The sequence below is a fragment of the Cryptococcus neoformans genome, chromosome 1 (assembly GCF_000149385.1).
Source record: "Cryptococcus neoformans var. neoformans B-3501A chromosome 1, whole genome shotgun sequence".
Lineage (NCBI taxonomy): Eukaryota > Fungi > Basidiomycota > Tremellomycetes > Tremellales > Cryptococcaceae > Cryptococcus > Cryptococcus deneoformans.
This window is the reverse complement of record NC_009177.1, coordinates 1,022,549-1,049,168: the sequence shown is the minus strand read 5'-3', so window position 1 is coordinate 1,049,168 and position 26,620 is coordinate 1,022,549. Positions and strand designations below refer to the sequence as shown.

General features: G+C 48.0%; 11 protein-coding genes and 1 non-coding gene across 12 annotated transcripts in view; 7 read left to right on the top strand and 5 right to left on the bottom strand.

Moving 5' to 3' along the window:
• Positions 1-83: 83 nt before the first annotated feature.
• CNBA3730 (hypothetical protein) lies at positions 84-2,162 on the top strand (the record flags this gene model as incomplete). The annotated part of the gene is made up of 3 exons (XM_772811.1): positions 84-1,799; positions 1,892-1,957; positions 2,031-2,162. The coding sequence occupies 3 exons, from the start codon at positions 84-86 to the stop codon at positions 2,160-2,162; spliced, it is 1,914 nt and encodes a 637-aa protein (XP_777904.1).
• Positions 2,163-2,754: 592 nt separating this feature from the next.
• CNBAt130 lies at positions 2,755-2,826 on the bottom strand. The gene has a single exon. It is a non-coding gene; the product is annotated as a tRNA-Gly (tRNA).
• Positions 2,827-3,091: 265 nt separating this feature from the next.
• CNBA3720 (hypothetical protein) lies at positions 3,092-4,873 on the bottom strand (the record flags this gene model as incomplete). The annotated part of the gene is made up of 2 exons (XM_772810.1): positions 3,092-3,779; positions 3,834-4,873. The coding sequence occupies 2 exons, from the start codon at positions 4,871-4,873 to the stop codon at positions 3,092-3,094; spliced, it is 1,728 nt and encodes a 575-aa protein (XP_777903.1).
• A 658-nt stretch (positions 4,874-5,531) lies between these two features.
• On the top strand, positions 5,532-10,280 carry CNBA3710 (hypothetical protein; the record flags this gene model as incomplete). Its single annotated transcript, XM_772809.1, has 6 exons — positions 5,532-5,802; positions 5,857-6,545; positions 6,599-7,294; positions 7,350-9,113; positions 9,166-10,013; positions 10,064-10,280. 6 exons carry the CDS (start codon positions 5,532-5,534, stop codon positions 10,278-10,280), a joined length of 4,485 nt encoding a protein of 1,494 aa, XP_777902.1.
• Positions 10,281-10,806: 526 nt separating this feature from the next.
• On the top strand, positions 10,807-12,518 carry CNBA3700 (hypothetical protein; the record flags this gene model as incomplete). Its single annotated transcript, XM_772808.1, has 8 exons — positions 10,807-10,966; positions 11,020-11,084; positions 11,142-11,308; positions 11,362-11,462; positions 11,532-11,763; positions 11,817-11,916; positions 11,980-12,148; positions 12,202-12,518. 8 exons carry the CDS (start codon positions 10,807-10,809, stop codon positions 12,516-12,518), a joined length of 1,311 nt encoding a protein of 436 aa, XP_777901.1.
• A 107-nt stretch (positions 12,519-12,625) lies between these two features.
• On the bottom strand, positions 12,626-13,480 carry CNBA3690 (hypothetical protein; the record flags this gene model as incomplete). The annotated part of the gene is made up of 7 exons (XM_772807.1): positions 12,626-12,803; positions 12,868-12,937; positions 13,003-13,016; positions 13,088-13,107; positions 13,181-13,279; positions 13,335-13,368; positions 13,461-13,480. 7 exons carry the CDS (start codon positions 13,478-13,480, stop codon positions 12,626-12,628), a joined length of 435 nt encoding a protein of 144 aa, XP_777900.1.
• Positions 13,481-15,180: 1,700 nt separating this feature from the next.
• Positions 15,181-16,639, top strand: CNBA3680 (hypothetical protein; the record flags this gene model as incomplete). The annotated part of the gene is made up of 7 exons (XM_772806.1): positions 15,181-15,183; positions 15,292-15,378; positions 15,466-15,485; positions 15,792-16,023; positions 16,087-16,270; positions 16,335-16,476; positions 16,549-16,639. 7 exons carry the CDS (start codon positions 15,181-15,183, stop codon positions 16,637-16,639), a joined length of 759 nt encoding a protein of 252 aa, XP_777899.1.
• A 1,118-nt stretch (positions 16,640-17,757) lies between these two features.
• On the top strand, positions 17,758-18,841 carry CNBA3670 (hypothetical protein; the record flags this gene model as incomplete). The annotated part of the gene is made up of 5 exons (XM_772805.1): positions 17,758-18,132; positions 18,199-18,253; positions 18,324-18,420; positions 18,481-18,703; positions 18,761-18,841. 5 exons carry the CDS (start codon positions 17,758-17,760, stop codon positions 18,839-18,841), a joined length of 831 nt encoding a protein of 276 aa, XP_777898.1.
• A 178-nt stretch (positions 18,842-19,019) lies between these two features.
• Positions 19,020-20,779, bottom strand: CNBA3660 (hypothetical protein; the record flags this gene model as incomplete). The annotated part of the gene is made up of 9 exons (XM_772804.1): positions 19,020-19,107; positions 19,161-19,446; positions 19,499-19,609; positions 19,668-19,681; positions 19,730-20,007; positions 20,044-20,156; positions 20,216-20,310; positions 20,361-20,476; positions 20,537-20,779. The coding sequence occupies 9 exons, from the start codon at positions 20,777-20,779 to the stop codon at positions 19,020-19,022; spliced, it is 1,344 nt and encodes a 447-aa protein (XP_777897.1).
• A 928-nt stretch (positions 20,780-21,707) lies between these two features.
• On the top strand, positions 21,708-23,668 carry CNBA3650 (hypothetical protein; the record flags this gene model as incomplete). Its single annotated transcript, XM_772803.1, has 9 exons — positions 21,708-21,880; positions 21,934-22,174; positions 22,215-22,426; positions 22,473-22,737; positions 22,788-22,992; positions 23,044-23,126; positions 23,182-23,238; positions 23,289-23,518; positions 23,584-23,668. The coding sequence occupies 9 exons, from the start codon at positions 21,708-21,710 to the stop codon at positions 23,666-23,668; spliced, it is 1,551 nt and encodes a 516-aa protein (XP_777896.1).
• Positions 23,669-24,282: 614 nt separating this feature from the next.
• Positions 24,283-26,109, top strand: CNBA3640 (hypothetical protein; the record flags this gene model as incomplete). The annotated part of the gene is made up of 7 exons (XM_772802.1): positions 24,283-24,420; positions 24,502-24,594; positions 24,651-24,673; positions 24,741-24,768; positions 24,829-24,950; positions 25,001-25,412; positions 25,462-26,109. 7 exons carry the CDS (start codon positions 24,283-24,285, stop codon positions 26,107-26,109), a joined length of 1,464 nt encoding a protein of 487 aa, XP_777895.1.
• A 77-nt stretch (positions 26,110-26,186) lies between these two features.
• The window catches only part of CNBA3630 (hypothetical protein), a gene marked incomplete at both ends in the record, with an annotated part of 516 nt that continues 82 nt past the window's right edge, over positions 26,187-26,620 (bottom strand). Inside the window, 2 exons of the mRNA XM_772801.1 lie at positions 26,187-26,465; positions 26,520-26,620. The exon at positions 26,520-26,620 is cut by the window's right edge and continues 82 nt beyond it. Of these exons, the coding sequence (XP_777894.1) occupies positions 26,187-26,465; positions 26,520-26,620 (380 nt within the window). The remainder of the gene's footprint in view (positions 26,466-26,519) is intronic.

The window sequence follows — 26,620 nt, the reverse complement described above, 5'->3', positions numbered from 1 at the left end:
CCACCCGCCGCCGCCACCAGCAGCCCTCCTTCCTTCCTTCCCATACAACCGTCCCCCGCCATTCCTCCCCTCCCCACTCCACCATGCAGGCAGCGTCGCCGGCCCCCGGGCCTCGCGCCACCCCGCCCGTCCTTTCGCCGCCACCCGCCGCCCTCCCGCTGCCCCTCTCGATCCCGCACACGCTCTGCCAGCTCCCTTCCCCCGGCTCGCCCCTCGGCCCCGCACCCGCCCCGCCCGCGGATGCATTCACGCCCAGCAGCGCATCGTCCCCCGGCCGCCGAAGCGTCTACGACGATCTCCAGCACTACAATCCGGTCCCTCCCTTTGTCGATCACACCGAAGACGAGATGCTCAGGGAAGACTATAACCGGCTCCGCGCTCGGCGCACCTCTTCCAACCTGTCCTCCTCGCCCGCAGCCACCAACAGCCCCTCCTCTCTCTCCATGCAGAGACGGTCGTTGGGCGACAGCGGCCAGAGATTGCCACCCGATTTTGTCCCCAGTCCCGTGCCGCCGCACCTGAACCCTGTCCCGCCGTATCTCGATTACATTGAAGACGAAATGCTGCGAGATGACCATGTACGTGTTCGGTCGAGTGCCAGAGGCAGCTCGATTGGCCCTTTCCCTTCAGAACACGTGCCTCCTGCTTTTACCACGAATAATATAGGCCCCTCCCATGCTTCTTCGCCTTCGCCCTCGTCAGCAAGTATAATCTCTCCGTCTTCGCGCCATCAGCTTGCCGGCTCTGAAGAGCCCAACGATCGCTGGTCTCGTGACCGCCTGGCCGACCTGCGCAGAGCCATGCTCGCATCTCAGAGCCACGATAATCGGCCCAGCCCTTGGGTCCAAGCATGGGGCAGAGCTCCCGATGAACCCTTGAATGCCGAGGTAAACGACAGATACTGGGATGCAGAGTACCCTGCCGAGTATATCGAAAGACCGTCGCAGCGCTCATCGTCGTCTTCCCTCCGTCCGAGTCCGGCGACGACCCACATGGGCGGCCGTGGTCGCCAGGCGCTGAATCGCGATATCAACGAGACCGTCGGTAGACGACTCGGATCTCTTCGTCCTATACAAATGGCAAACCCCTCGTTCCCGCTTGAGACCAGCACTAACACGTTGAGGCGCCGTGAAGTTCCTCGCGGACCCCAAGAAGGACGAGCGGCAGCTCCTCCTCCAGCCGAGGGCAACTTGTGGGGCGAACTCGAGCGAGACAGCCGTTCTTCTTCTTCCTTCTCGGAAAGTGCACCTCCATCTGCCGATGGCGATTCAGGCACAACCACTCCTACGCAAGAATCCGTCTTTCGGGCCTATGGCAGCAGCAACCGTGGCGAAGACGAAGATGGCGACTTTGACGAAAACGACGAGGACGACGACGAGGACTATGACGATGAAAACGAAAACGGTGACAGCGAGATGCTCAACCCGGATATCATGCGAGAAGTATACAACCTCCTTACCGCTCGACCTATCCCGCCGATGGCCATGTTCTCCGGCCCCGGTATGGCCGAACCCATCGAGCTAATCCATGCCCACGTTCACTCGCATGTATCGTCGTTTGGACGCGTCTTTAGGCAACGACCGCCGCGACAGTCATTGGAAGAGTTGCGTCTCTCTCCTCAGATGGACGATAATACCGTACAGAAAACGTTAATGTCTGCAGTAAAAGGTCTCAAGTATTTAAGTGATGGGAAGAAGAGGAGGATGGCGATGGGGATGTTGGAGAATATCACCTGGGCAGAGTTTGGGGAGAGAGAGGGGATGGTGAGGGATGAATACTGTTCAGTGTGTCATGACGAGGCAAGTCTTTTTTTTTTTTCCTCGCTTTCTTTCCTTTTCAGAATCCATTCCCTCCTCTCGTTCCAAAAAAGCCAAAACTAACGTCGAGATAGTACGAGGACACTACAGAAATCTCCATTACACCTTGCAAGCACATGTATCACAAAGACTGTCTCAGCGTGAGTCCCGTCCCGAGGTCATTCCCCAAGATCTCAAAACTCACGATTTTTCTTTTCTTTTTTACTACAAAAGACATGGTTAAATACCCCCAAGATTTCTTCTTGTCCCATGTGCAGACGCGATCTAGCTCTCCTTGCGGCTTTTGCCAACATGACCTCCAGCAAGACTGTAAACGAAGCCATCCCATATTGGTACAGGGTCTGAATGGTTGTGTAAAACCTTTTTCTTCTTCTTCTCTCGTCACTGTTGAGGTTTGTTGGTTCATAGATATACGTGAATAATTTTTTTGTACATAAATTTACAATTGTATAGTTATTCCAGCAGATCACTGGATATGGGTTTGGACTATACTTGAATGCTATTCAATTGCTTCGGGGTATTTTTCGAATAAACGCCCAAATAGTAGATTTTGCTTTTAGTTCCTCCTCTGCTGCTACACTAATTCCCCTTGATAATTCCCTTTTTGTATGTTGGTCATGGCTATTTATTTGTACTTGGTTTGATGCTATCGTGCGTGATGATGCCGCTTCCCTTCTTCTTGGTTCCTGACATTTGCATCTTGACAACTTGCAGGTTTGTGTTGACATTACACAGCTGGCGGCGACGACGTCATCCTCACCTCCTCTCATAAAGCGTTCAATTACAACATGAGCAGCAAATTCAGTATATCAATGATGTTTTTTATCGTACGACGAGATAATCCCATGCATCATGGTTATCAACAAGGGGGAAAAAAAAGAAGGAAATTGGTGGTGGAAAAAAAAGGACCCATTTCAAAGATTTAAAAAAAAAAATGTGCGCCAACGGCGATTCGAACGCCGGTCGACTCCTTGGAAGGGAGCCATCCTAACCACTAGACGATTAGCGCAAGTCAAAATGAATCATGTAAAATTCTTGATGATTGCACAAATTCTATATATAATATGTCATGTAGTAACAACCAGTTAAAAAAATACCAACTAGATGTAAGATTATCCTCTGCCGACGTATTGTCCTCCAGCCTCATACTTTCACACCATCTGCTGCTTTTTCCAGCAGACTCCGGCAACGTGCAAAGGGAAAATTGGAAAATAAATTGCCATAGATACCAAATGCTTTACTGAAAATACTGTACCAACATTGACCTCTACTCCTTATTGAACCCCCACAGAAGCCGCTCTCCTTTCCAAAGACTGTTTCCTTAATGTAGCCAACTTGTCCCATACAGCTTCCCCATCCAAGTAACATCCCTTCAGCCACCTAGTTGGTTCCTTATCACTTTCCATCTCCGATTTCTGCTCGACTCTTTCTTCTTCTTCTACTTCCATATCTTTCTTGTCGCGGAACGCCGTGCGTGCGTGCAGGACTCTTCGATTGTCAAATAGCACTAGGTCCCCTTCCTGCATGGTAAATTCGTATCGATAGCGAGGGTCGCTCAGGCGTTCTTCAAAATCCGCAATGGCTTGAAGCACTTTCTGCTCATGTTTGGCGGCCGCAACGAAATCGTGCTGGGGAAAGTCTAAAGCTTCGGCAGCGGCGCGGAAAGGGGGACTCCAGTTAACGGCGGCATGTCGATTGTTTCGACCACGCACAAAATCGGAACTGATGATGGGATGACGATAGCGAAGATAATGGTTGTCATTGTCGTACTGATAGGTTATATTGATTTTTTGCAGGAATTCGAATTGATCTCGGGGTAGGTCGGAGACGGTGCGAAAAGAGTCCACAAAATAAGAGCTACCGCCTTCAACCCTATTCCGGAGGCAGTGAAGTGCTTGGAAGCGAGGAGGGGATGAAAAGTAAAGAAGATCCATATGTAAGCCAAGGTTGAGATTGGTATAGCTGAATGTCGTATTAGTATAGGAAGTGAGAGACCCAATAAGCAGTTCCACTTACGCAATATTCTTGCTCTGTTTCACACTTTTCACATCCCACGTTTCCCCGTAGAATGTGTTTCTAATCTTCCCGATCATATCGGTAACTTTTCTCAGCATGCACTCCTTATCATCCGTAGGGTCCGTAGGTACGCCTTCTATCACGACTATACCGTACACCTGAAGCTGCTCTAAAACTTTCAACAGAGATTCAGATAGATCCGAGTATTGAAATCTTAGATTGGTAAGAGAAAGTGATTCCCCGTCCCAAGTCTGGTGAACAAAACTTGGGCTACGATAAACAGTGCCCATGTCTCTTTCTAGCATCGACCGTAATCTGTGGAGAGGAAAGAAGCTCATATGCTTCACTCCTTCACCCCAGCTCACTACAAGTCCGTCTTTACGAATGCCACCTTTACGAACTGAATTGCCTCTGGTGATCCTTGCTATTTTGGATTCACGAACGGCTTCCCCTGTAGTAGTATTCATTTGTCGGGTAGATGGGTCCCTGCATTTCTTGCAGTGGCAAGCATCAAGTAATCGTGCGTTGGTTATGACTCCCGTCCTACCATGGGATGTTAAAGAGATAAAATCGGGATACACCGAGACAGTATCATGAGGTGAAAGATTGATAATTCTCTGTGGTCGTGCTGTTGCCGAGCTCTGCCGCCCAGCCAAGCGTCTGCGCCTGGGAGGTACAGCAAGGCCTTTGGGTTCTTCAACAGCAATCTCTGTCTCAAAAGGGTCATCCAAATCATCTTCAGAAATCGCATACTGCCCCGCATAGGGGTTACGACTCAGTTGGACTGGAGGCAAACTGGGCGACTTGATGAATGTTCGCGGAGCCTCCGGTGCAGATCTCTTCAAGCCAGAGGACGAGAGCGTGCTCGGGGTGGCAAGAAGGTCAGAGGCGAGTGCCTCGAAGCTCTGCTGCACGGCGGGATGCGGAGGTCGTGAATCTGAACTAGAGCTCTGCGCTCGACGCAGCGATAGTTGGGACAGAAGTTTACTCGGCAATTGCTGGCTTGGTGGAACGCGAGACAGGAATAGTCGAAGGGACATGAGGCGGACGTGATAGCAAGTTCAGGTGTTGGGTGCTGGGCAAAATCGTGAGTCGCTGAAGAAGAAGGACCGGTTGGAAACAGCAGGGACGCAGCCGAAACTCGCGAGGATGATAGCCGGCAAGATATTATTACGTAAATGGCAGCGGATATAGGAGGTTCTATTCGTAATAGGTGTCTGGGTGGTTGCCGCTCGCACGCCTGGGGCTATGATGATGAAATAGTGGGACGAATACACTTCTCATATTATTCTTCCTCTTTCTCCTTCTCTCTTCACGCTCCGGATACCTCCCCGGACTCCATCTACAAGAGAGTCCCAGCGATAATCCACCAGAGGGATTTCAAGAGGTTCCTTTCCAGCTTGCTCTCATCCTCACCACTCGTTCTCCGTGGTGTCATAGAACAAATTTGAAAACGGACAAGGGCTACTTTTACCCTTCAAGCGGCTTACCACCTATATTCGCATCCACAGCGTGAATAATTCGATTATCCTCTCGGTGAGTTAGAGGTTTGAGCAATCTTTCGCGGTCATTTAACGCCGGTTGCTGGTCGTTCTCAGCTCACTCTTCTCCACGCACAAATCACAATCTATCCGCTCCCTTCTCGTCCCCACTACCCCTTGTCCTCCAAAGACGTACTTTCCCATACATCCCTCGTCAATGAGCCAAAACACAAGTCCTACGGTCAACGGCGACAACAAAACGAGCGCCCCTGGCTCCATTGCTTCTGTTTGGGCGCGTGGTCCTCCATCTGCCGTCTCATCGACTTCCGCTTCCAAGAATCAATCCGGCGTTAATACCCCCTCCCAAGAGGGAGCGGGCCTCCCAAACATAACCAGTGTATCTAGCTCAGCTGCCATTTCGATAAGAAATGCCCATTCAAGACAGAATAGCTTATTAGTGGGGCCTGGCGGCGTTGATATCAAGAAGGGCAAGTTCCTATTGGCGGGAATATTAGGAAAAAGCTGACCTTTACTCAATACAGGTAACATTGCATTTGGGACAGTGGATTCACCCAATACAGCCTTATCTTCGTCTCCTGCTGCTCCTTCGACCACCGGCGGCCACCTTGCGGATGCAGTGAAATCATTTGGCTCGATCGATGCCGACGGAAACTCTGATCCTGATGTGGTGAAGACTCGAAGAACCAGCTCCCTTAGCAATCCTATCGGTCCTGTACAGGAGAAAAAGCTCAGTGTCCATTCTCTCTTCACTAGTAAAGCCCCGGCGCAGGCCCCCTTGGGATCTTCTCCATCACGCCCTGCAATGTCTCCTCCACAACCGCATCAGCAGCCTATTCCTCATATACGTCGCCAGTCAATGGGGCAAGGGGGCCCCGGATTCCAGAGCCAGGTGCCAGTAGGCTCTCCAAGTTTCACAAGCGGCCCACCCATGCGTCCTCCCATGGTAATGCCTAACCAGCCACGCTCACCGGTGGCGAATCCTAACGTCCCTCATGGGCAATACGCACCCATGCCTCCGCTTCATGTGCAACAGGGTTTCCGTCCCCCGCAACAAGGTATGGGGACTCAGCAGCCTCCAGTGAGACCTAATGGTATGGGCACTCAGGGCATGGCTCGTCCCATGATGGGCCCTGGCCAATATGGTATGCATCCTGGACCCCAAGGGCCCCAGTATCCAGTGATGGGATATCCTCCTCAAGGAGGTTTCTATGTGAGCTATTATTTTTGGACCGTATGTCGATGTTTGGGATTGACATAATGTAGCCCGGTTATGGGCCGTATGACCAACAGCCACATTACGGTTCCCCACAATGGGCCCAGCAACAGCAAAATCAGTCGTTCAACGCTAATTTCGGTCCCGGCCCTATGTCACCTCGGAGCGGTCCTAGTCAGATTTCTTCCGCCCCCTCCCAATCTCCTTTGCCACCTCAGGGAGTTCCACTTGGCAGCGGTGGGCCTAGTCCCATTCCCACTCCGCCGAATCGACCCCCTAACTTGATGGCTGGTCACCAGCATTCGGCCTCTATTCCTGCTACTCCAATTCCTTCTACACCATCTCGTCCCATGCAAGCTAACGTACCTCCTCCCTTCCTTTCCGGAGCAGCTTCAGTGTTTACACCCAGAGGTGCTTCAAAGGCCGTTAAGATAGCACGTGAAGATGGCACCGCTGTGAACATGAAGGAAGTTGCGGAAGCGGCGTCAAAAGCGGTTTCCAGTGGTGCTCACACACCTGAATCTGCGGCTCAACCTTCTAAAGATGATGCGCCTCGAAGAAAGCCTGGTTTACCTGTGATTGTCAGACTTGAATCTGAGGAACAGAAAAAGAAGAGGGTAGCAGAAGAAGAAAGAGAGGCCAAATTGAAGTCTATGGAAGAGAAGGAAGAACAGGAGAGGAGGGAGCGCTTGGAAAAGAAGATCAAAGAAGATGAGGAGCGCCAGGCAAAAGAAGCCGCAGAAAAAGTACGTGATGTCCCTTCAATAGTTGTATAGACGTCACTGAGACACTATGGATTAGGCTGAAGCAGAGAAGAAAGCTAAAGAGGAAGAAGAAAAGAAAAAGCTTGATGAAGCTTATGCCGCGGAAGCGCTGGCTGCAAAGAAGCTCGCAGAGGAGAAGGAAGCCACTGCCAAGGCCGCCAAAGAACAAACAGAAGCGGCTGAACGAGAAAAGCTTGCGGCACACGCTGCAACGCAAGAAGCTCGAGACAAGGCTGAAGAGCAACGTCGTGAGCTTTTGTCTACCCCGGTCACTCCAGCTGCAGTATCACCCGTGGAATCTCCGGCGCTCGGGGCGGGGCTTCCTGCCAAGCCTGTAGCTGCAATCAGCGGTGCCATGAAAACACTCCCTACAGCCCCGGAGCTGGCTTCTACATCTGTCGCGACCATCAATGAGACGCCTTCAGCCTCCGCATCTGCGCTTAGTTCTGCCCGGCCTATCAATGATCTCAGTTCTATCACTTACCCCGCTACGCTGAAGAGCCCCGATCCTCGACTAAATGTCGACGCCGAACCCGGTAAATTCCGATACGACCGCGAATTCTTGATGCAGTTCATGGCTGTGTGTCGTGAGAAGCCAGATACTCTTCCTCCTTTGGAGGACATTGGCCTAGAAGTGGACGGTGGAAGCGGGTTTGGTGGACGTAGCTCTCGTGGAGGAAGTCGAGCTTCAATGGGTCCCTCGAGTCGCTCTGCTCCCGGCGGCGCTGGCCTGGGCATTAGTGGTTCCAATCGCTCCGCCTTCCCCGGTCAGGGCATGGGGCAGTTTGGCTCAATGGGTCAATTCGGTTCTGGAGCCGGACCCATTCGTAGCACAAGTGAGCAACGGTACCGTGCCAGCCTCAGTAACCGCACACCTAGTTCATTGTCTGGTTTGCCGTCACTAGGGATCTCAGGGTCACGAACTGGCGCCAACAGAGGTAGTCAGCGTGGCTCCAAACGTGCTCCACAATCGTCTCAAGTCCCAACATCTGCCACTGCCCCTATTCCGATCTCCGAAAATGCTTGGACCCGAACACGATTGGGTGGCGATGCTCAAGGTACCCCTGCTTATATCGAACGAAAGGTAAAAGCGCTCCTGAACAAATTGACCGAGGAGAAGTTTGACCCTATTTCGCTTCAAATCCTCGAGTGGGCCAACAAGTCAGCCAACGAGACGGATGGTTTGACTTTGAAGCTGGTCATCAAACTCATCTTTGAGAAAGCCACTGACGAAGCTCACTGGTCTGCCATGTACGCGAAGCTTTGTAAGCTGCTGCATGATGAAATCAGCCCTGAGGTATCCGATACCATTGATGGCAAACCGGTTGCTGGACGTGCTCTCTTCCGTAGGTATTTGCTTGGTCGTTGTCAGGTGGATTTCGAGGCTGGTTGGAAAGCTCGTGAGGACACAGCTGTGGCCGCTGCGGCGAAGAAGGAGGAGGACGGTGCCAAGCAGGAAGAAGCGAAGGATGACAAGGACAAAGAGGCAGTTCTCATGAGCGATGAGTATTACGCTGCTCAGAAGGCGAAACGTCGCGGTTTGGGTCTTGTGCAGCTTATCGGAGAGCTCTTCAAAAGGGAGATGATTTCCAATAGAGTAATCAAAGAATGCTTGCTCAAATTACTCAGTAACACTACGGACCCTGACGAGGAAGACATCGAATCAGCCTGCAAACTCCTTACTACGATCGGTGCGGCGTACGATCGAGTTGCGCCTGAAAACCTCAGCAAAGCGTTCGATATGCTCAGTAAAATGATGCAGGTGGAATCATTGTCCTCACGTATCAAATTCATGATAATGGTAGGAAACTAGAACTTCTTGACCATATTGCCTAGCTAATAATGGTTAACAGGATGTCTTCGATTTGCGCAGGAATGGATGGAAATCAAAAAAGAATCAGACGAGCGTTATGACAATTGCCCAAATTCACGAACAAAATGCAAAGGAAAAGAGCGCTGCTTCCACAGCAGTCTCCAAAGAATCTATATCCCGTGGTGGTTCGCGCTCCGGTAGGGACAGACATGAAGGATCTCAACCTGGCGAATGGCAGTCTGTCTCTGCTGGTCCGCGTTCCCTCAACCGACCTACTGATTTCTCCAATATGGGTCGTAACATCAGCTCTGGTGGAACAGCCCCTTCTTTCGGTCCAACTAGCATCTTCAATACTCGAAAGGGTAAGGCAGGAACCCCCACTAATGTCACTCCTCCTATGTCTCGCCAACCCTCTTCTGCAAACATGTTTAGCGCTCTCAATGATACCCAAGAGAATGAACTCGTGTCTGCCGAAAGACGGACCAGCACTGACAACGGTGAATCTGCTCCACAACGCAAGAGGCTCAATCTGGCCCCTCGTACCAAACCAGTAGAAGGCGAAGGCGAGAACAAGGACGAAGGGGCAGAGGAAGAACCGCATGGAGACCGCGTGGATGAACATGACCTATCTGAAGAAGAAGCTAGGGCCAAGATTGATTTAGATATGAAGGAGTTGTGGGGCGAAAAGGACCAAGGAGGGTCGAGGAACCCTGAAGATATCGCTGATTACTTTAGTGCTTTACCCGTTTCGCGCCGTCCTCTGCTGGCAGAACGTCTTCTCAACGATATTTTCAGAATATCCAGGCTGAAGGATGCTGAAATAGTGGCGAAGGGGTGGAAAACCGCCTTACTGCAGCAATCAGTTTCTGCAGATGTCCTCAGACAAAGGTGCGTTCTATAAGAAGACAAGTGTTCGCTCTATTGACATATTGAGCTAGTCTGGAGCATCGCATGCCTACTCTAGATGATGAGTCCATTGACTTCCCCTCAGCTTATGAAGCTATCGCCCTCCTGGTCCGAAATGTTTCTCTATCCCAAGAAGACATCAACGCTATGGTTGGGAGGATTGAGGTAGAAGGAACACCTCGCATCACTCCCCCGCAGAAAATGGAAAAAGCCCTCAGAAAAGTCGATGAGGCGGGATCTTTGGCGTAGACAAACCGATTTCTTCAATCTCTTGAGTTGATTATCCTTGCTTCTTCATATATTTTACCGTTATCCATTTTTCTCTCTAATTTCTATCAGGTTTATTCTGGTTGACGTATGTATGCCTGTTCCTATGTCCCAAGATATTCACTCTGCACATTGTTATACTGTCACTTTTGCTGTCATACCGGGGGAAAAGTATAAATGTACATCTGTCCTATAAACTTACGGGACGGATTGCAGCAATTCAGCCGTAATTTGCATTTGACCTTCTGCGTATTTTACGCGCGCGACTGACAGAAGAACAAACCCCAGCGGCGTGAACAACGGTCAAGACCGAACATCTTTACTGTTTCTGTCACAGCTCGTCGCGTCAGTCGCGCCCCCTCATCATTTATTCGACAACAATTTCCCCGTGTGTCAGATGGTTCTTTGCTTCACTTCTGTCCTTTTTGATATTTAAGTCCATCACTCATTAGTTACCCATCCTTCGACAGCGTCCTTACGACGCTAAGGGTCAAGGGCCATCGATACAATGAGCTATCTAGAGCGATTATGTTCACACAAGATATCTCACTCTGAAGTCTACATTGTAGGGGCTGTACTCCGCATGGCCCTCTTTTCCTTGCCCGAAGTTGTGATAGCTTTGCAACGAAGGCCGGAGCTATTGACGCCCCTAACTTCTTTTCGAAGCAGTAAGTCCGCTGTTTCATTCTCCTCCATGATGACTTACTTCACCGTTCGTCAGTCCAGGAAGGTGTCTTCATATATGAGCACGGCACAAGTCCTTACTCAGGGGGTACTTTCTACCATGTAAACTTTCGACTGATGCCATGTAACGTCCAAGGAGGTTGCTGACTTTCCTTTTAGTCTCCAATATATTTAGTCCTGTTCAGTCATGTTATTCCTATATCGTCAATCTGTTTAACTGCGGCATTCTGGACACTTGCGGATCTCTGGGGCGCATGGTCTCTGGTAAAAATCTCCCAAGCCAGAAACCAAAAGCGATGTGCTAGAGATGCTTTGGTAGCTGCTGTGTAAGTTATTTTGTTGATGTCTGTGATGAGACTCTTAATGATGAATGGATCAGATACTTGCTCAACCCCTACTCATTACTCACCTGTATTGCACGATCAACTACAACCTTGGATAACGCAGTGTTATTAGGTGCTCTCTCCGCTGCAGCCGCAGGTCAGCTTATTCCCAAAGTCTCCTGATTCGATCCTAATGCTAACTACTCTGTGCTCGCAATGCCGATAGGGAAAACAACTTTTTCGCTGATATCGTTAGCTGTGGCAGTGCATACGTCCTTCTATCCTATAATCTTACTGCCCCCGATTGTAATCCTTCTGGGGAAAACCAATACTAAACAACCAAAGAAATCATTGGTTCTACAATCCTTATTGCTCTTTGCTGCCTTGACGATTGCTATTGGCGTGTTCAATTTTGTAATCCTGGGGGACAACTGGATTTGGAAATCACTGGGTACCAGGTACGTGTCCACATCCTTGCTTTCACATGCCACTAATGTACAGTCCCTTTAAGCCTTGAGGTAATCAATCTTACCCCAAATGTTGGTATGTGGTGGTATTTCTTCACAGAAATGTTCGATCATTTCCGAACGTTTTTCCTTGGCGTTTTTCAGGTAAGGACTTTCATTGTCTTGCCTTCATGTTAAAGCACTACTCTGATATATATCATTCGCTAGCTGCATACAATTATCTACATCGCACCGATATGCATCCGAATGGTCGATAGGCCTTTGGATGCTATATTATTGCTCCTAGCAATTTTTGTCACATGGAAGAGCTTTCCTGCTCTGGGAGATATGGGTCTTTGTGCTGGATTAATTGGATGCTTCCCTGATATACTTGCCAGTAAGTCAAATAAAGTGCTGAAACCAAGTATCGCAACTCATTTGGTTGTGAAGATTTACGCCATCCTCTGTTCTCCCTCACCGTCCATCTATACACGTCTATTCTTCTTCCTTTGTTACATTCTCTTTGGCTACTCACCGGCACAGGCAATGCGAATTTCTTCTACGCTGCCACCATGGTGTATGGTCTCAACGCAAGTTTAATCATCGTCGACATGTTAGGTGCTAGTATGAGGGTCGAAGTCAAAAAACGAGTTGCTCTGGAAGGAGCCGATGACCAGTCGGGAACGCAAGATAAGAAAGAATGTACGGACGACGTCTGTGAGAATTGGGAGGCTAGGAAATGGCACGTAGTGCAGTTCACGAAATGAAATATTCAACTCAGCCCTCAGTCTCAGTTGCATCGTTCATTCGCTGGCAAGTATTGTGTTATGGACTTCGCACGGGTCAATGGGGTCATCTTCTAATGCGGGCCGACCTACAGAATTGTAGCAACAACTTTGCGCCCCTGTCCTTGCCCACCCCATCCTGCGCCATTATGCCTGAATTCCGCAAGGTAAATACCTTGCCACGTACCCAAAACCAGCTTTCCTTTCGAGATGGGGACAGTGATAGAATTTCCAATCAATGATGTCTTCAAATGGGATACAGAATCACTGAGTAGAATGACGTAGGTAAGCTTCGCTCACTCCAGTAAGAAAATTAAGAGTCAAGACGTACTCTGGTCCCTCATCTGTATGTTCCCACGGTAAAGATTCGGGCACGATAGTGTCAAGAGCCATATCCATGTCTGTTAATTATTGTCAGATTGAAAGGAGTCCTGCTACAGTTGAGTTTGGATACACGCAAACTCACCTGTCCGAACCGTTCTGTGGGTCATTGTAATAATTGTAAATGAACAAGTTCCATCATATCATCCGATCAGGAAGTCTCAACTCACCGGTCACAATTCTCGTTCAGCTGCATGTAGACACACATAAGCAAGTGATCCCGCAGGAATAGCAGCCACAAAGCACCCAGAAAACAAGCTTACAGTCAAGCCAGCAGAGGTATGCAAGCAATGAAGAGTGAATATGCCGATGTCTACGTTTTTCAAGCCTTCCAGACACTGCTGAATAACTTCATTAGTTACCTGGTCATCAGAAACATCAGCAAAGTAACTAAAATCGAATGTAAAACGAGCAAACCAGATGCATCCCCTTCCTATTAGGGGGCAACGAACTTGTGAATTTCAACAAAGATTAGCATATTGAGCGCCTGAGAGATTGGAGACATAGTACAGAGATGAAGGAATGATACAGTTGTTCACTCACAATGTCTTTTGCCACGGCATTACTGTACGAAAAAGTGATAAGACGACCTGTGATGGGAGGGGTCCGGTGGGTTTTGTTTAAGAAGGTGGATGATCGAGTAAGACACTGCCAATCGAAGATCAAGATTTGATGTATTCTTCGTTTTCGTTACGGTTAGACAAAGAGTTATTAATTGAACTGTGGATCAATTAATATCAGAAGATCTTGTTGAAAACAAAATAGTGAATGTAAAGGGCTGGTGTGTATAGAACATGGACGGATATGCGTGCGATGGAGATCCATAGTAGATTCGTTGCGGAAGCAAAAGTACTTTTGGTATCCTGTGGGGTAACTTTACAGCAGGCTATAGCGTTAGTTCGGGTTATGGCTTATTGCTATTGCTTATTGCTTATTGGCTTATCTTGCTCACGGGGCGCAGGGTCGCCTCCTTACACCTACATAGCGCTATGCTACGTCATTATACGTAACATCTGACACAACCGTCACAACGACAGCCACGACGAGACACAAAAAAAAGACGACACGCCAAGCACCAAATTACGACTTACGATCAACGACTGACAACTGACAAAGACTTCTCCTCCAGGACTTAAGGTTGCTATTTACCTTTTGCGTTTCACGAGTCTGCCGCCTGTCGCTTGAGCGTAACTCATCAGGCATGGCTGGATTGTGGATCCTGGACCGGAGACTTAACTCATCGCTCATCCTGCCTTAGCTTGCGTGTACGTTCGACTTCTTCGTGCACATATTTTCTTGTTTGCCGACTTTTTTACTCATTCACTACTGTCTTCTGTCTACCCTTTTTTTCTGTGCTTATATGCTAAATAGCACTCGTATATGCGTTACTTAGATAGACAACTACATCCTACAATACGTAGCGTCATAATAGTTCTTCGGGGATACGGGGTCAGGTGTCGGGCCAGGCCAAAAGAATTTCACGTGAAGTCACCTGAAAACAAGAAGAAGAGCCTGGAGTCCGATGAGCGGATAATTTCTGGTCTTCTGGATTCTAGACCCACCCGTTTGTCAGTCCGTCATGCCCGCAGTCGACAGACAGCATTGACGATCAGCGAAATCCTCTGATGAAAATAAAACATCCAGAAAGTAGGAGAGAGATAGAAGAGCATACAACAGCAGCATACTTACTAAGTAGTAGTTGTTGTACCAATATTATAAAGAGACGAGAATCTGGAGTCGTCGCGACTAACTACTAATTTATCGTTATCCTATCATCAACTATCAAATGACAGGCCCGGCAACATCATCTTAGAGGCTCGGCAAAAGGGGGGAGAATCGAGGTGGGCCTCTCTTCCATTTTTCGTCTCCTCAACTACGTATATCCCAGAGTCTGGAATCTTTGAGCTGGGAAGGCACCTTTTGTTGATAACTGTACTGATACGCTTTACGTTGCGTACCACGCTACGTGGTGAATACTAAAGGTCCGACGTCTGACGACGTGCCGTGCTGTTGTACTTTTTTGCATGTTACTGTTCTGGCCCCATTATATAGGGTAGACATGTTTTTTCCCGTCATCAGCCAGTCTCTTTTATATGGGCTCTCGCAATCATACATTAGTAATCCATAATAATAAAAGCAAATCGACAGTCCATTTCGTTCTGAAAATTCTTCTCGTTACCACTGCCATCTCCTCCATTGGACTATAGATATTCGGGATCGATATTGGTACCACTACTCCCTGACAGGGTCTCACTCCATTCTGATGGTGAGTCTTTGATTGAAAATGCTGCTTGTCACAAATACCAGTGGGTGCTATCGAACTCAGAGCTGATCATCGCGTCTGGTTGTTATCATGTATATATTGATATTATAGGCCTTTTCTGCAGCCTATGTGCCATCGTCTCCGGGGCCAGGGGAGTACAACCCTCCATATCCGGGCTACATCATCTATTCTTCAACTGTACGCCCTCCATTTTCACAGGGATCGCCAACAACTAGCAGCTGGGAAAGAAATTTTGAAAAATTTATTTGTGAAAATGATGCTAAGAGCCACAAATGGGACGAATTGTAAGTGACGCTCGTAAGGAAAAGCATTAGTCGCGCAGTCATTACTTCAACAAAGGAATTCCGCAAGGATCCGGTTGAAGACGCTTTCTGTCTGGCATCCTTTCTTTGGTTTTTGATTATCCTCAGTGTTTGGGATCATCCTTTGCGCCTTCTCATGCGAAGAGTCAATCCTTATCCTTTGTCCTAATAGTTTTGTACTCAGTGCGGAAGAGTATATTAGGCATCTATGATTCATGCCATAATCCTTTATTCTGTTCAGAAACTTGCATCGCCTGGCACAGAAATAATAAGCTGAACAATTTACAGGATGACTTTCAACTCGTATGCTGTACGATCACCCTCTCCTTCAGATTCGCGAAGTTCGGACAACATTCCCTCCAAATCCCCTCCGGGATCCTCACACGTCTTCTCCAAAGTAAAATCTACAAACATCTTGGGAGTATTTGGTTTGTCTGTCCGCACCACCGAAAGGGATCTTCAGGATGAATTCAGCAGACATGGAGAGATTGAAAAGGTTGTTATCGTGTATGACCAACGGGTGAGTAGGTCGCGCAGCATTACGGTCACGTCGTAAAACATATCTGAAATTTGTACTGTACAGACCGGCAGGTCTCGAGGTTTTGGCTTCATCACCATGAGGTCGATTGAAGACGCTACCCAATGCATCAACAAGCTAAACGGGTTCACCATCCATGGACGTAATATCCGAGTCGATTATTCTGCGACACCCAAACCACACGACCCTACACCTGGACAGTACTTAGGGCCGAAGACAACAACAATCTGTGAATCATTTCAAGAGTGAAAATAACAAAATCAAAGATTTTTGCTCATATTCAATCATCATAGCCGACGAAAGACTGTTATCCCGATGTGGTCGATACGACGACTTTCTAGAGATGGACAGATCACTTCACGGCGCAAGTCATCGTCATCATTTCAACCGCAGTAAGGGTAGATATGTTATCAGGGATGATCAGATGCTCGATAAGTGAGTTGACTCTCCAAATTAAACGAATCTGCACAATTTCGCTAAGCCTTTGCACTACAGGAACATGATCAGACGTCGCCGACTTGAAGATGCGTATTATCGGGGTCGACACGACAGGCGCGAGGCTCATGAGTATCGTTATCGACGAACATCATTGAGGTGAGATGTTAATATTTTGCTTTTTCAGACACTGATCGTCTGTGTACAAACCGATAAAACCATTTCCGCGGTATATAAAACTCATGCCAGCCCTCGTCGAAACACATATGAGACCTCACCCAGTCGCCGTGGCAGAGATGCTGCTTACGAATCGGGGTGTAGTGATTCCAGTAGATATTAATAAATTTGCGTCCTGGAATTATCAGTAGATTGATTTTGTAACAAACAGCCGTGAAGTCGGTTGTTTGTGTATGTATAGAGAACCTAATATGTATAAGTAATGCATGAGTGGAATACACAGGTACCGGACCGTATCGTCCCAGAAGTATCCCATGCGACGACGCGTTGTTCTACATCATGATACAAGACGGCTGGGGACCTACTACTAGTAGGAGGGAGTAAGTCTTCTATTATCGAGTTTGGTTATAGATTCAATATCTATGTAAGAATTCGTTGGTAATCCAACAACCCTCTGTTGTACGTGAGAGGCAGATCAATAATAGAAGTAATTTAAGCCATGTGTACGTACGAAGAGTAAATCCTATTAGTAATTGTTGTTAACAACCCATTCCTTCGTTCCGCTGGTGCTCTATCTATATTATGTGGCCGTCTATTAGAAAGCCGGGTTTGAGATCCGGAAGTCAGCCCAAAAAGGTTCCCGATCCGGAACTGTTCAAATGACCTGGTCTTACCTGTCTGTACGGTGTCAGGCAGGAAGCAGCCTGAATGCATTCGCAAAAGGATCCAGGATCTGCCCACATCAGGATTTGGAGGGCCGGATCTCAGGAAGACGAGTGTATTACTTGTACTACTTGCTTGTGTTGTCAATGAAAGTTAATGAGTTTTAAATTATTGCGGTAACAAAAGCGGTATCATCTCTCGGTAACGAACGCCAACACCTTTGGCTCAACGTTGCAGTGACCGCGTCGTCTCTTCAGCGACGGAGTTAGTTCCCTTGTCTCTTCTCATCGTCTTCCGCGCAGCATTGCCTGCAGCTTGGTTTTACACTTTCTTTCAGTGATAATAGTGTCTTCTTTCTATATCTCACACATTGTCGTATTCTTTCCCATCTTTCACCCTGCCAATAATAGCACGCAATCTTCGAAGGAAACTCTTATTATCATGGCCACCCAACAGCCTGCTCAGGCGTTTGCTTCCCATTTGATCAACCAGACATTGTCCTCTATCGCCCTTCTTGAGTCTCTCTCCCTCATCAACTCAGCAGATGCTTCCTTAATCCGTCAAAAATTACCCTCTCCTACCGGCCCGTTCCCAAGCCTTAGTCCTCCTTCACCGTCAAACTCATTCGCAAATCTCACCATTGCACAATCGTCTCCTACGTCTTCTTGGACCGTTCAGCATGCTAGAGATGACAACTCTTCAAACTCGCCCTCAAACAGTATGCAGCCCTCTGCTTCGGCGCCTGCCTTGCCTCCAAGACAAAGATCGGAGCCGGCTGAGCGAAGAGCCAAAGCTCTGTGGGATTTTAGCGGTACTGTGCGTTTTCAACATGCCTTTCGTATACACACACATTGCCCATACGAACACTGAACAATCCCATAGGAAGCGGATGATCTGCAGTTCCGTAGTGGTGATACCATCATTATCGACGAGGAAGGTACGCGTTGTCATGAATACTGTACAAACGGGCCATGTTATATTTCTTCACTGACATTTAATCTCTGTAGTTAACGAGCAGTGGTCTCGAGGAAGGGTGATCCCGAATGGCCACAGCGCACCCCTACCGCGGTCGAGATTATTCCCTTCCAATTATGTTGAACAACTGTGAATAAAGATGATTTGCTAAATTCCGCTTTTCTTCTACTGATAACGTATTCGACACAGCCCTCCGGTCCAGAACAATGCTCCGCCCCCTCCCCAGATACCATATTACCAACCCCCACCTCCCGGCCCACAAAGCATGGTTCCATACCAGCCTCCTCAACAAGGCTATTACGGTCAGAAGCCTCCAATGCACGTTATGCCACCTCAGCAACAAGTCCAGGGTGGCGTGATGGTGCAGCAAGACACTCAACACAAACCCAGGTTTGGAAAATTAGGATCTCAGGTCAGTCCTTTCTACTTTCTGTAGACCTTATGCGTCCTGACACACCTTGCACCGCAGCTTGGTACCGCAGCTGTTACTGGTGTAGGCTTTGGAGCCGGCTCTGCTGTTGGAAGTGGAATCATCAATTCCATTTTTTGATCGCATCCTCTTTCTAGATTGGCGTTCATGGCTTGAAGACGAGAAGCTGCACGCGAGGGCCTTTATAGCAGTTATGGTTTCCGCGTTAGCATAGCAGCGTACTACTTTCATTGTACATGCATTTCTTTATCGTTGCTACGCGAGCGTTTCTATACATCGACTGCAGCAGGCAGCAGGATTAATAAGACAATGTTTCCACTAATTTATCGAAGACCCGTATCACATCAGGCTGATAAAATCGCTCGAATGATAAAGGCACCGGTGTGCTGAAGTCCATCAGTTTTCGCTACCCCATCGTCGAATCGTCGCCAGGACTTACTCCCATCCGCTAACAACTCCCACGGGTGCTTCAAGATATTCAAATGCTCTTCTGCCCACTTCGCCTGCGATATTATTGCCCACACTCCCGCTTCGACCAGCCTCATGGACTATGACTAATCTTCCAGTTTTTCGCACGGCGGACACCAAGTCTTCCAGGGGCAACGGATTAATGGTTCGAAGATCAATCAATTCGATGGAAGGAGCCGGCTGGGGAGGGCGAAGCCCGGGGGGAAGTGAACCTAAAATGCTCGACGGAGGTTGCTGAAGCATATTGATTGCTCGCACTTTATCATGGAAGTGTCATTATCGCTTCGTCCATCACATCATTACACTTACAGCAGATATGCAAAGGTGTACCATAGGACACTACGGTGAGGTCTGCGCCTTTGCGAATAACTTCAGCCTGTCCCAATGGAATGGTGTAGTCATCGATAGGAACCTCCTCCACTATATAACGACCCCCATGAACCGTCAGTTTTAGTTGAGCACCTTGCTATAAACGCACCTGCCGCTCGGTAACTAAAAAAAAGATATGTTATCAGTTCAAGTTTAAATGGCCGAACTCACAGAATCTTAGGTTCAAAGAACAGGGTTGGAGACGGGTCTCGAATGGCGGCCAAAAGCAATCCCTTGGCTTGTATGGGTGAACGCGGGATGACGATCTTCAGTCCTGCTGCACCAAGAAAGAATCCTTCAGGGCTTTGTGAATGATATAAGCCCCCATGCCCCACGCTACCTATAGGGGCACGGATGGTAAGGCTTCCGCCAACCGGTGGATACGAGCCCCCGCTGGCATATCTTTGTTTTGCTGCCTCGTTGACGAGTTGATCAAAAGCGGGAAATATCTTCACGTCAGCGTGACCCTGGTATGAGGCACCTACATAATCGCCAAATTGTATTTCGGCAATGGCACATCCGCCTACGCTTGCTAATCCGATGCCAAAGCCAGCAATACCTTGCTCCGTGAGAGGTGTATTGAATACACGTCTTTTTCCTGCAGGAAGCCCGTCCTTTATAAGATGTGCTGTCGTTGTCACTGACACAAGGACCCACCAAATTCATCTACTAAGCCCGTGGTACATCTAAACACTCCTGTTTCAACATCTTCGCCGAATACAAAAGATTTCGGGTTCTTGGCTAGGGCGGTGCTGAAAATGATGGATGAGGAGATAAGCTAAAAAGGTTGATATATACTCACCCCAGGGCGTCACGAATGGCTTGATAGAGATTCATCTTTCTTGTCTGTCGGCCTTTCCCTGTAGGTCCTTTGAGGCCATGACCATCTGCGAACTTCATGCCGGGAGTATTCAAAGCCTTTGAAGTGGTCAGTGTACCTGGAAGTAGTAGTGTTTTGTATCATGTGCCAGAGCTTACTTCATCTCGAGTGCGAAGAAAAAGCTCACTCTCCCCTAAAGGTGGTTCTTCCGTCGTACTCTGCATGTCGATGATAGCAGGGGCAGATCGTGAAGGAGGTGGTTTCCCTTTGTGAACGGCTGCATGATTTGTGGACATACGTTTTCGTTGTTCAGATTGGAGGAGACATAAACACTGGGGTTTTCTCGTTTTCACTGTGAGTAAGAACGACTGTGTAATGCGAGAACCAGTCAACAATGTCATCCTGGAGGGTGGCGGATGGCTCTTTTATGGGGAAACCGACGGCTAGATGACTGAAGAGCGGGGTGAAGTAATGATATGGAAGTCGTTGTGTTGTTTCTTCTTCCGTCTGAGCCGACTTGCAGACTGCAACACTCAGAGCATGGGACTGATCTGTATGCGGCTGAGATGGTATAAGAATAATGGAAGAGTGGCCGCATGGTGATTAATTAATAGCGCTCACGGAACATCAACATAGATATATCAGGTGACACCTGGTGGGCCGCAAGCATCAGCAGCACATAGATTATTTATTCGGGTTATGAAGTAGCCGACGGAGATGGCGATCTTCCGCCGCAGCAGTAACAGAAATCTCAACCCACAGCTAATCGCTACTCCATTTTAGTTGTACACTTTGCCACCTGGGGCGGCGGAAGAATAGAGGACGGACTTGATACAGAAGAAGGACTAGCAGACGAGCGAAGGGAAAAGTAGATATTGGTACATAGTGTCGTGGTAAGTGGTATGGATTATCATGGCGTTGTGATATTGAATACTTGAGTATTAGACTTACCATTATGAAGCGTTATAATGGTACGACGGACCCTGAAGGTGGAACAGACGGAATGGCGCACCACCAACACCCTTTCGGCTCCACCACCGTTTGGCGTCCTTCTTCTGCTCTCCTATCATATATTTATCATACCATCATTATCTATTCGCTTCCCCAAGTGTCGACCATCCAAATAAACGATCGTCGTCACAAACAGTCAGGTCAGGTCCTCCTCGTAACACAAAGCACCGGATCATCAAGCATTCGACAGCCTTGACCTTCTGAGCGCTTTAGAGCCGCTCCACAACTCCTTTATTCTGGCCCCTGGCCAGTCCTTGCATTTGCACTGCCCAACCGCCAGCGATAGATTACCGTCAGCCAGTCATAGGTCATTTTACAATGTTCCAAAAGGTGTCCGATAAGTTCCATCGCAAACAGCAGTCCACGACATTACCCGGTAAAACGCAACAGGTTCCTAACCCTACCAGTCCAGTCCTGGCGAAAGCCAATTCTCAAGCTCAACAAGCATATTCTTTGCCTCAAGATCATTCCCCGATGGAAGGTATACAAAGGTCAGGGACCTAAATAAACTGAAAAAAGTCCGAAGCTGACAGTTGACGGGCAGGGATTCCCCCCCTATCCAACAGCCTATGGCTACTGAAAAGGCACCCATAGTTGGATCTTCTGCATCGACGTCTTTACCCACCCTATCCGTGCAAGATGGCACTCTTCCATTGACTCCAGGTGCTCAGGGGATGCAGACAGGCACAATTGACGGGCATCGGCAACTTCAGAGTCCTGTGTCTCGTAGTAGTAGTGCAGGCGAGGATAAGATGAGAGAAAAGGCGAGGGATGCCCAGGAGCAGGTTGGTACACATGACAATGTGCGTCATTAACTTGTTATAGGCAGCGCAAGCCCAGGCCAACCTCCATCACGCAACGCAACAAGCGCGCGTTGCCGCCATCAATGCCGCCGCTACTCAAGCTGCCCTTGAAACAGCCGCCCAGCTGCCCGCAACTGCTAGGGTCCCAGTTTCCGGTGGGGGAGTTGAGCAGGGTCAAGCAAGACGCAAAACAGCTGGCCGATATGCTCTATCTGATTTCCTTATTGAAAGAACGTACGTTCATTCTCCTCCAACGTCGTCGTAGCTTATGAACTTTTAGTTTGGGCACCGGGTCCTTCGGACGTGTGCATTTAGTGCGGTCACGCCACAACGGTCGCTTCTATGCCGTTAAGGTTCTGAACAAGGAGAAGGTTATCAAGATGAAGCAAGTTGAACACACCAATTCTGAACGAGAGATGTTGGTGCGGGTTCGACACCCATTTCTCGTCAACCTCTGGGGAACCTTTCAGGATGTGAATAACCTGTATATGGTCATGGACTTTGTGGCAGGAGGTGAACTCTTTAGCCTTCTTCGTAAAAGTCAAGTACGTTGCGCCAATGTAGCCCATCCACAGACTATTAACATTTGTGGTAGCGATTCCCGAATTCTGTCGCGAAATTCTACGCGGCCGAAGTTGCTTTAGCGCTCGACTATCTTCATTCACTCGATATTATCTACCGAGATCTTAAGCCAGAAAATCTACTTTTGGGTGCAGATGGCCATGTCAAGGTTACCGACTTTGGTTTTGCCAAGTATGTACCTGATATCACCTGGACTCTTTGCGGGACACCGGATTACCGTGAGCGTTTTGATCTTCAGACGCGTGTACTGGCATACTGAAACAAATCAGTTGCTCCGGAGGTTGTTCAGTCCAAGGGTTATAACAAAAGCGTCGATTGGTACGCTTTAGGGGTATTAATATTTGAAATGCTGGTGCGTTTTTATGTTGATGTTGCGACAATATGATTTGGGTCTGAATCTTGCTCAGGCGGGTTATCCTCCCTTCTTCACCGAAGACGGCAATCCAATGAAATTGTATGAGAAGGTGATATTTTCGACAGATAGTATTCATCCAGAGCTTACACTTTTGTCTAGATCATTGCTGGCAAAGTCCGCTATCCGACATACTTTGACGCACTTGCGAAAGAACTCTTAAAAAATCTACTGATCGGGGACCTCACTAAGCGATACGGTAATTTGAGAGCGGGCTCTTCTGATATATTTGCCCATGGGTGGTTCGCAGAAGTCGACTGGGACAAGCTGTACAGGCGCGAAATCCCGGCTCCATATGTGCCCAAGATTGACGGCGAAGGAGACGCTAGCCAGTGAGTCGGTCCTGATATACAAATCGAAATCTCTGCCCGAAACTGAAATATAAAATGCCATGCAGGTTCGATCGCTACCAAGAGGCGGATGTTAGTGCTTATGGGAAGGTTGGCAACGGTCCATATGATCATTTCTTCACGGAGTTTTAGTTTAGACCGCCCGTAGGTCACGCGGAATGGCGTCTGGTTGTATCCATCATCATATAAGGGATCTACATTAACATCTGCATTACTAAATGGGCGAGCACACCAAGAAAGTTTTGATTTGTTACGAAGAGTTATGTGATAGATACTGCACTCATTATTCTTGAATTGAAGTAATATGAAATCATTTGTTGTCAAAAAAGAATCAGGTGTTAGCCTGATCCACTATTATGCGATTATTCAGTTATTTGTTTGACTTGAGCGACGTCCGTCCCTGTTAGTGTTAGTCTGTAACTGCTGCTACAATCGATATCTTCCTTGCGCGCACATTTCTGATTCAGTACACTGTGATTTTTGATAATAAACCTATAGACAAGAAGGGTTGAGGGTCGGCTCGAAGCGGTGACGACCGTATAAGTTGCTGCGGATGAATGGGTGATGATCGATGCATGTTGATAAATAAATACTGTATCGGGCTGGTGGATTTGTCTATAAATCATTCGTTTTTCTTTAGATTATTTACACAGAAAATCACGCACCAAATCGTGTTATTGATCTACCCATTATTCGCATTTCAGGCAATCACATAGTTGTTTGGTGTTTCGATTGGTTTCAATTCTATGTCGGACGACGCAGAAGTGACGAATAATAAGAAAACGACGAAATCGACATTGTTAGATGGCAATCACATTTTTCCTCCTTTTTATGCTTGCTATCTGTTGAGGTCCAAGGCTACTGCTAATTCCAATCGAACTTATGTAAGTCTCTTATCCTCTTTGTTTTTGGGTCTTTGGTTGTTCTCCCGATATTGACATTTGGTGATGATTCATGTTTTGTAGGTTGGGTCCACACCAGATCCGCCAAGGCGAATTAGGCAACATAATGGAGAGCTCAAGCAGGGAGCTTGGTCGACATCCCGTCATCGCCCATGGGTGAGCGACAGAACGCACAGTATTGTTACTCAGATTTGCTAATTTGGAATCGATAGGAGATGCAAATGATCGTATACGGGTAGGTGACACTTCCTGATTTCACGACGTATTTATGTCCTCAATCCATACTGAGAGCAGTTGATCAGGTTCCCAAGTAAGCTCGCGGCCCTTCAGGTAAGAGGATAGACTAGTTGTGGCTGCGTCGCGTCACTGAATCACTGAACAAATCGGCAGTTTGAATGGGCGTGGCAAAAGCCAGAACTCTCTAGGCACCTCAGAATTCGGGGGGAGGATCAAGAATACTATCACATATTCACTAAAGATGCAAGGCGCAACTGGGTCGAACGTAAAGTTTGGTATGTACGCCTTATGCGCAAGTACAAATTTACAGCTTACTTGGTCATAGCGTCGCTTACGCTCTAATCTCTTTAACGCCATTTAATCGATTACCTCTTCATGTACGGTTTTTTAACCATGAAACCCATGGCATCTGGCAGTCGATTCACGAGCAGGCAGGTGTCAACACTATACAACGTGGCAAATCTCGTGCGAAGCCCGTCAATCCGCTGCACCTTCTCAGCCAAAGTGTAGCGCCTGCTGTAACGATAATACTTGACCTTGGAGGTGTTTCAGGGACATCAGGGAAGAGAAGAGAGTGTACGAAGGGTGTTATGAGCCACGAGGGTCCTATTGACGTAAAAGACGTTGAGTTCAGACAGGGATTTGGTGTACGGGGGAAATGGCTAGAGATAAGAAAGCGTATCTTATCAGGACAGGATCTATGTTGCCACCTCTGTCAAGAGCGCATAGCTTTCAATGTGGGTAGATAGATACATTCTGAGAAAGTGGGCAGACTGACAATTGCAGGACCATTTGACATTTTCAATATGTCCGCTCGCTGAATCCCAAGATTGTTTCTGCATAACACATCTCATTTGCCTGGCAAAGCATTTCCAAGATGAGGCACCAGTCGAAGATCGAAGGGCGCCTTCACAGCCCAAAATATTACCTTATCAAGGTTTATGTCCCAACTGTAAGCGGACAGTGCAATGGGGCCAACACATCCGAGCTTGTTACGCGCGTAAAGAGCAGGTCGAGAAAGCAGAGAAAGCAGAGAAAGCAGAGAAAGCAGAGAAAGCAGAGAAAGCAGAGAAAGCAGAGAAAGCAGAGAAAGCAGAGAAAGCAGAGAAAGCAGGTAGGAAGGTCAGGCAAAGAGAAATGAAAACGAAAAAAGGGGATCAAAGCAATGGAACGGTCGCCCAGCCAGAGTCCATATACTCTGCCACACCTGTGCACACAACCTTTGGCTTGTCCAATGCTTCTGCCACATTAATTGATCCTTCCATGCCTGCCAGATCAATGAAGAGCAAGGACGTCGGTGGCGAAGGTATCCGTCATTCTACACATACAGACGATAGTGATGGCATTATCTCCGTATATTCGGAGACGGAAGATGAAAGCGAAAGCGAACCGGAATGGGAGATTTTCGAGGCAGAGATGATGGCTCTCTCATAGCATGCGCATTTATGCAAGGAAGGAATTAATCTGTACGACAAACTGGTGCCAAAAGGCAGTGTAAACATAATTATTTGTCAATGCAAAACATCAGAACTATCTTCCCTTTTATGTTCTTGAACCGGGTCATCTTCTTTCCCACTCTCAACCTGCAGTCCTGCTAGTCTGTCACTCAACGAGGTGCACTCTTCCTTTTGCGATGAGACAGCACTCGAAGCTGTTTTAGACTGGCTCTCGACTTCGGCCGACCCCACAACAACCGGATATGCTGGGTCAGGGGACGTGTTGGAAAGAGGGGTGTCCACAGAGCCACCATCATCCTCATCGTCTGTCGTGACATAGTCCTCCCAATCAAGCTACAGTATCATGTCAGCACTGTCAGAAATTCAGGTATCTGATATGCCACTTACATAGTCGTAGATCACCCTAACGATCAAACTGCAACTAGGGCAGATGGCAATTTCCTCCCCATCTCGAAGTTGACCTTTGGATATTTCGAAACGGTCACCGC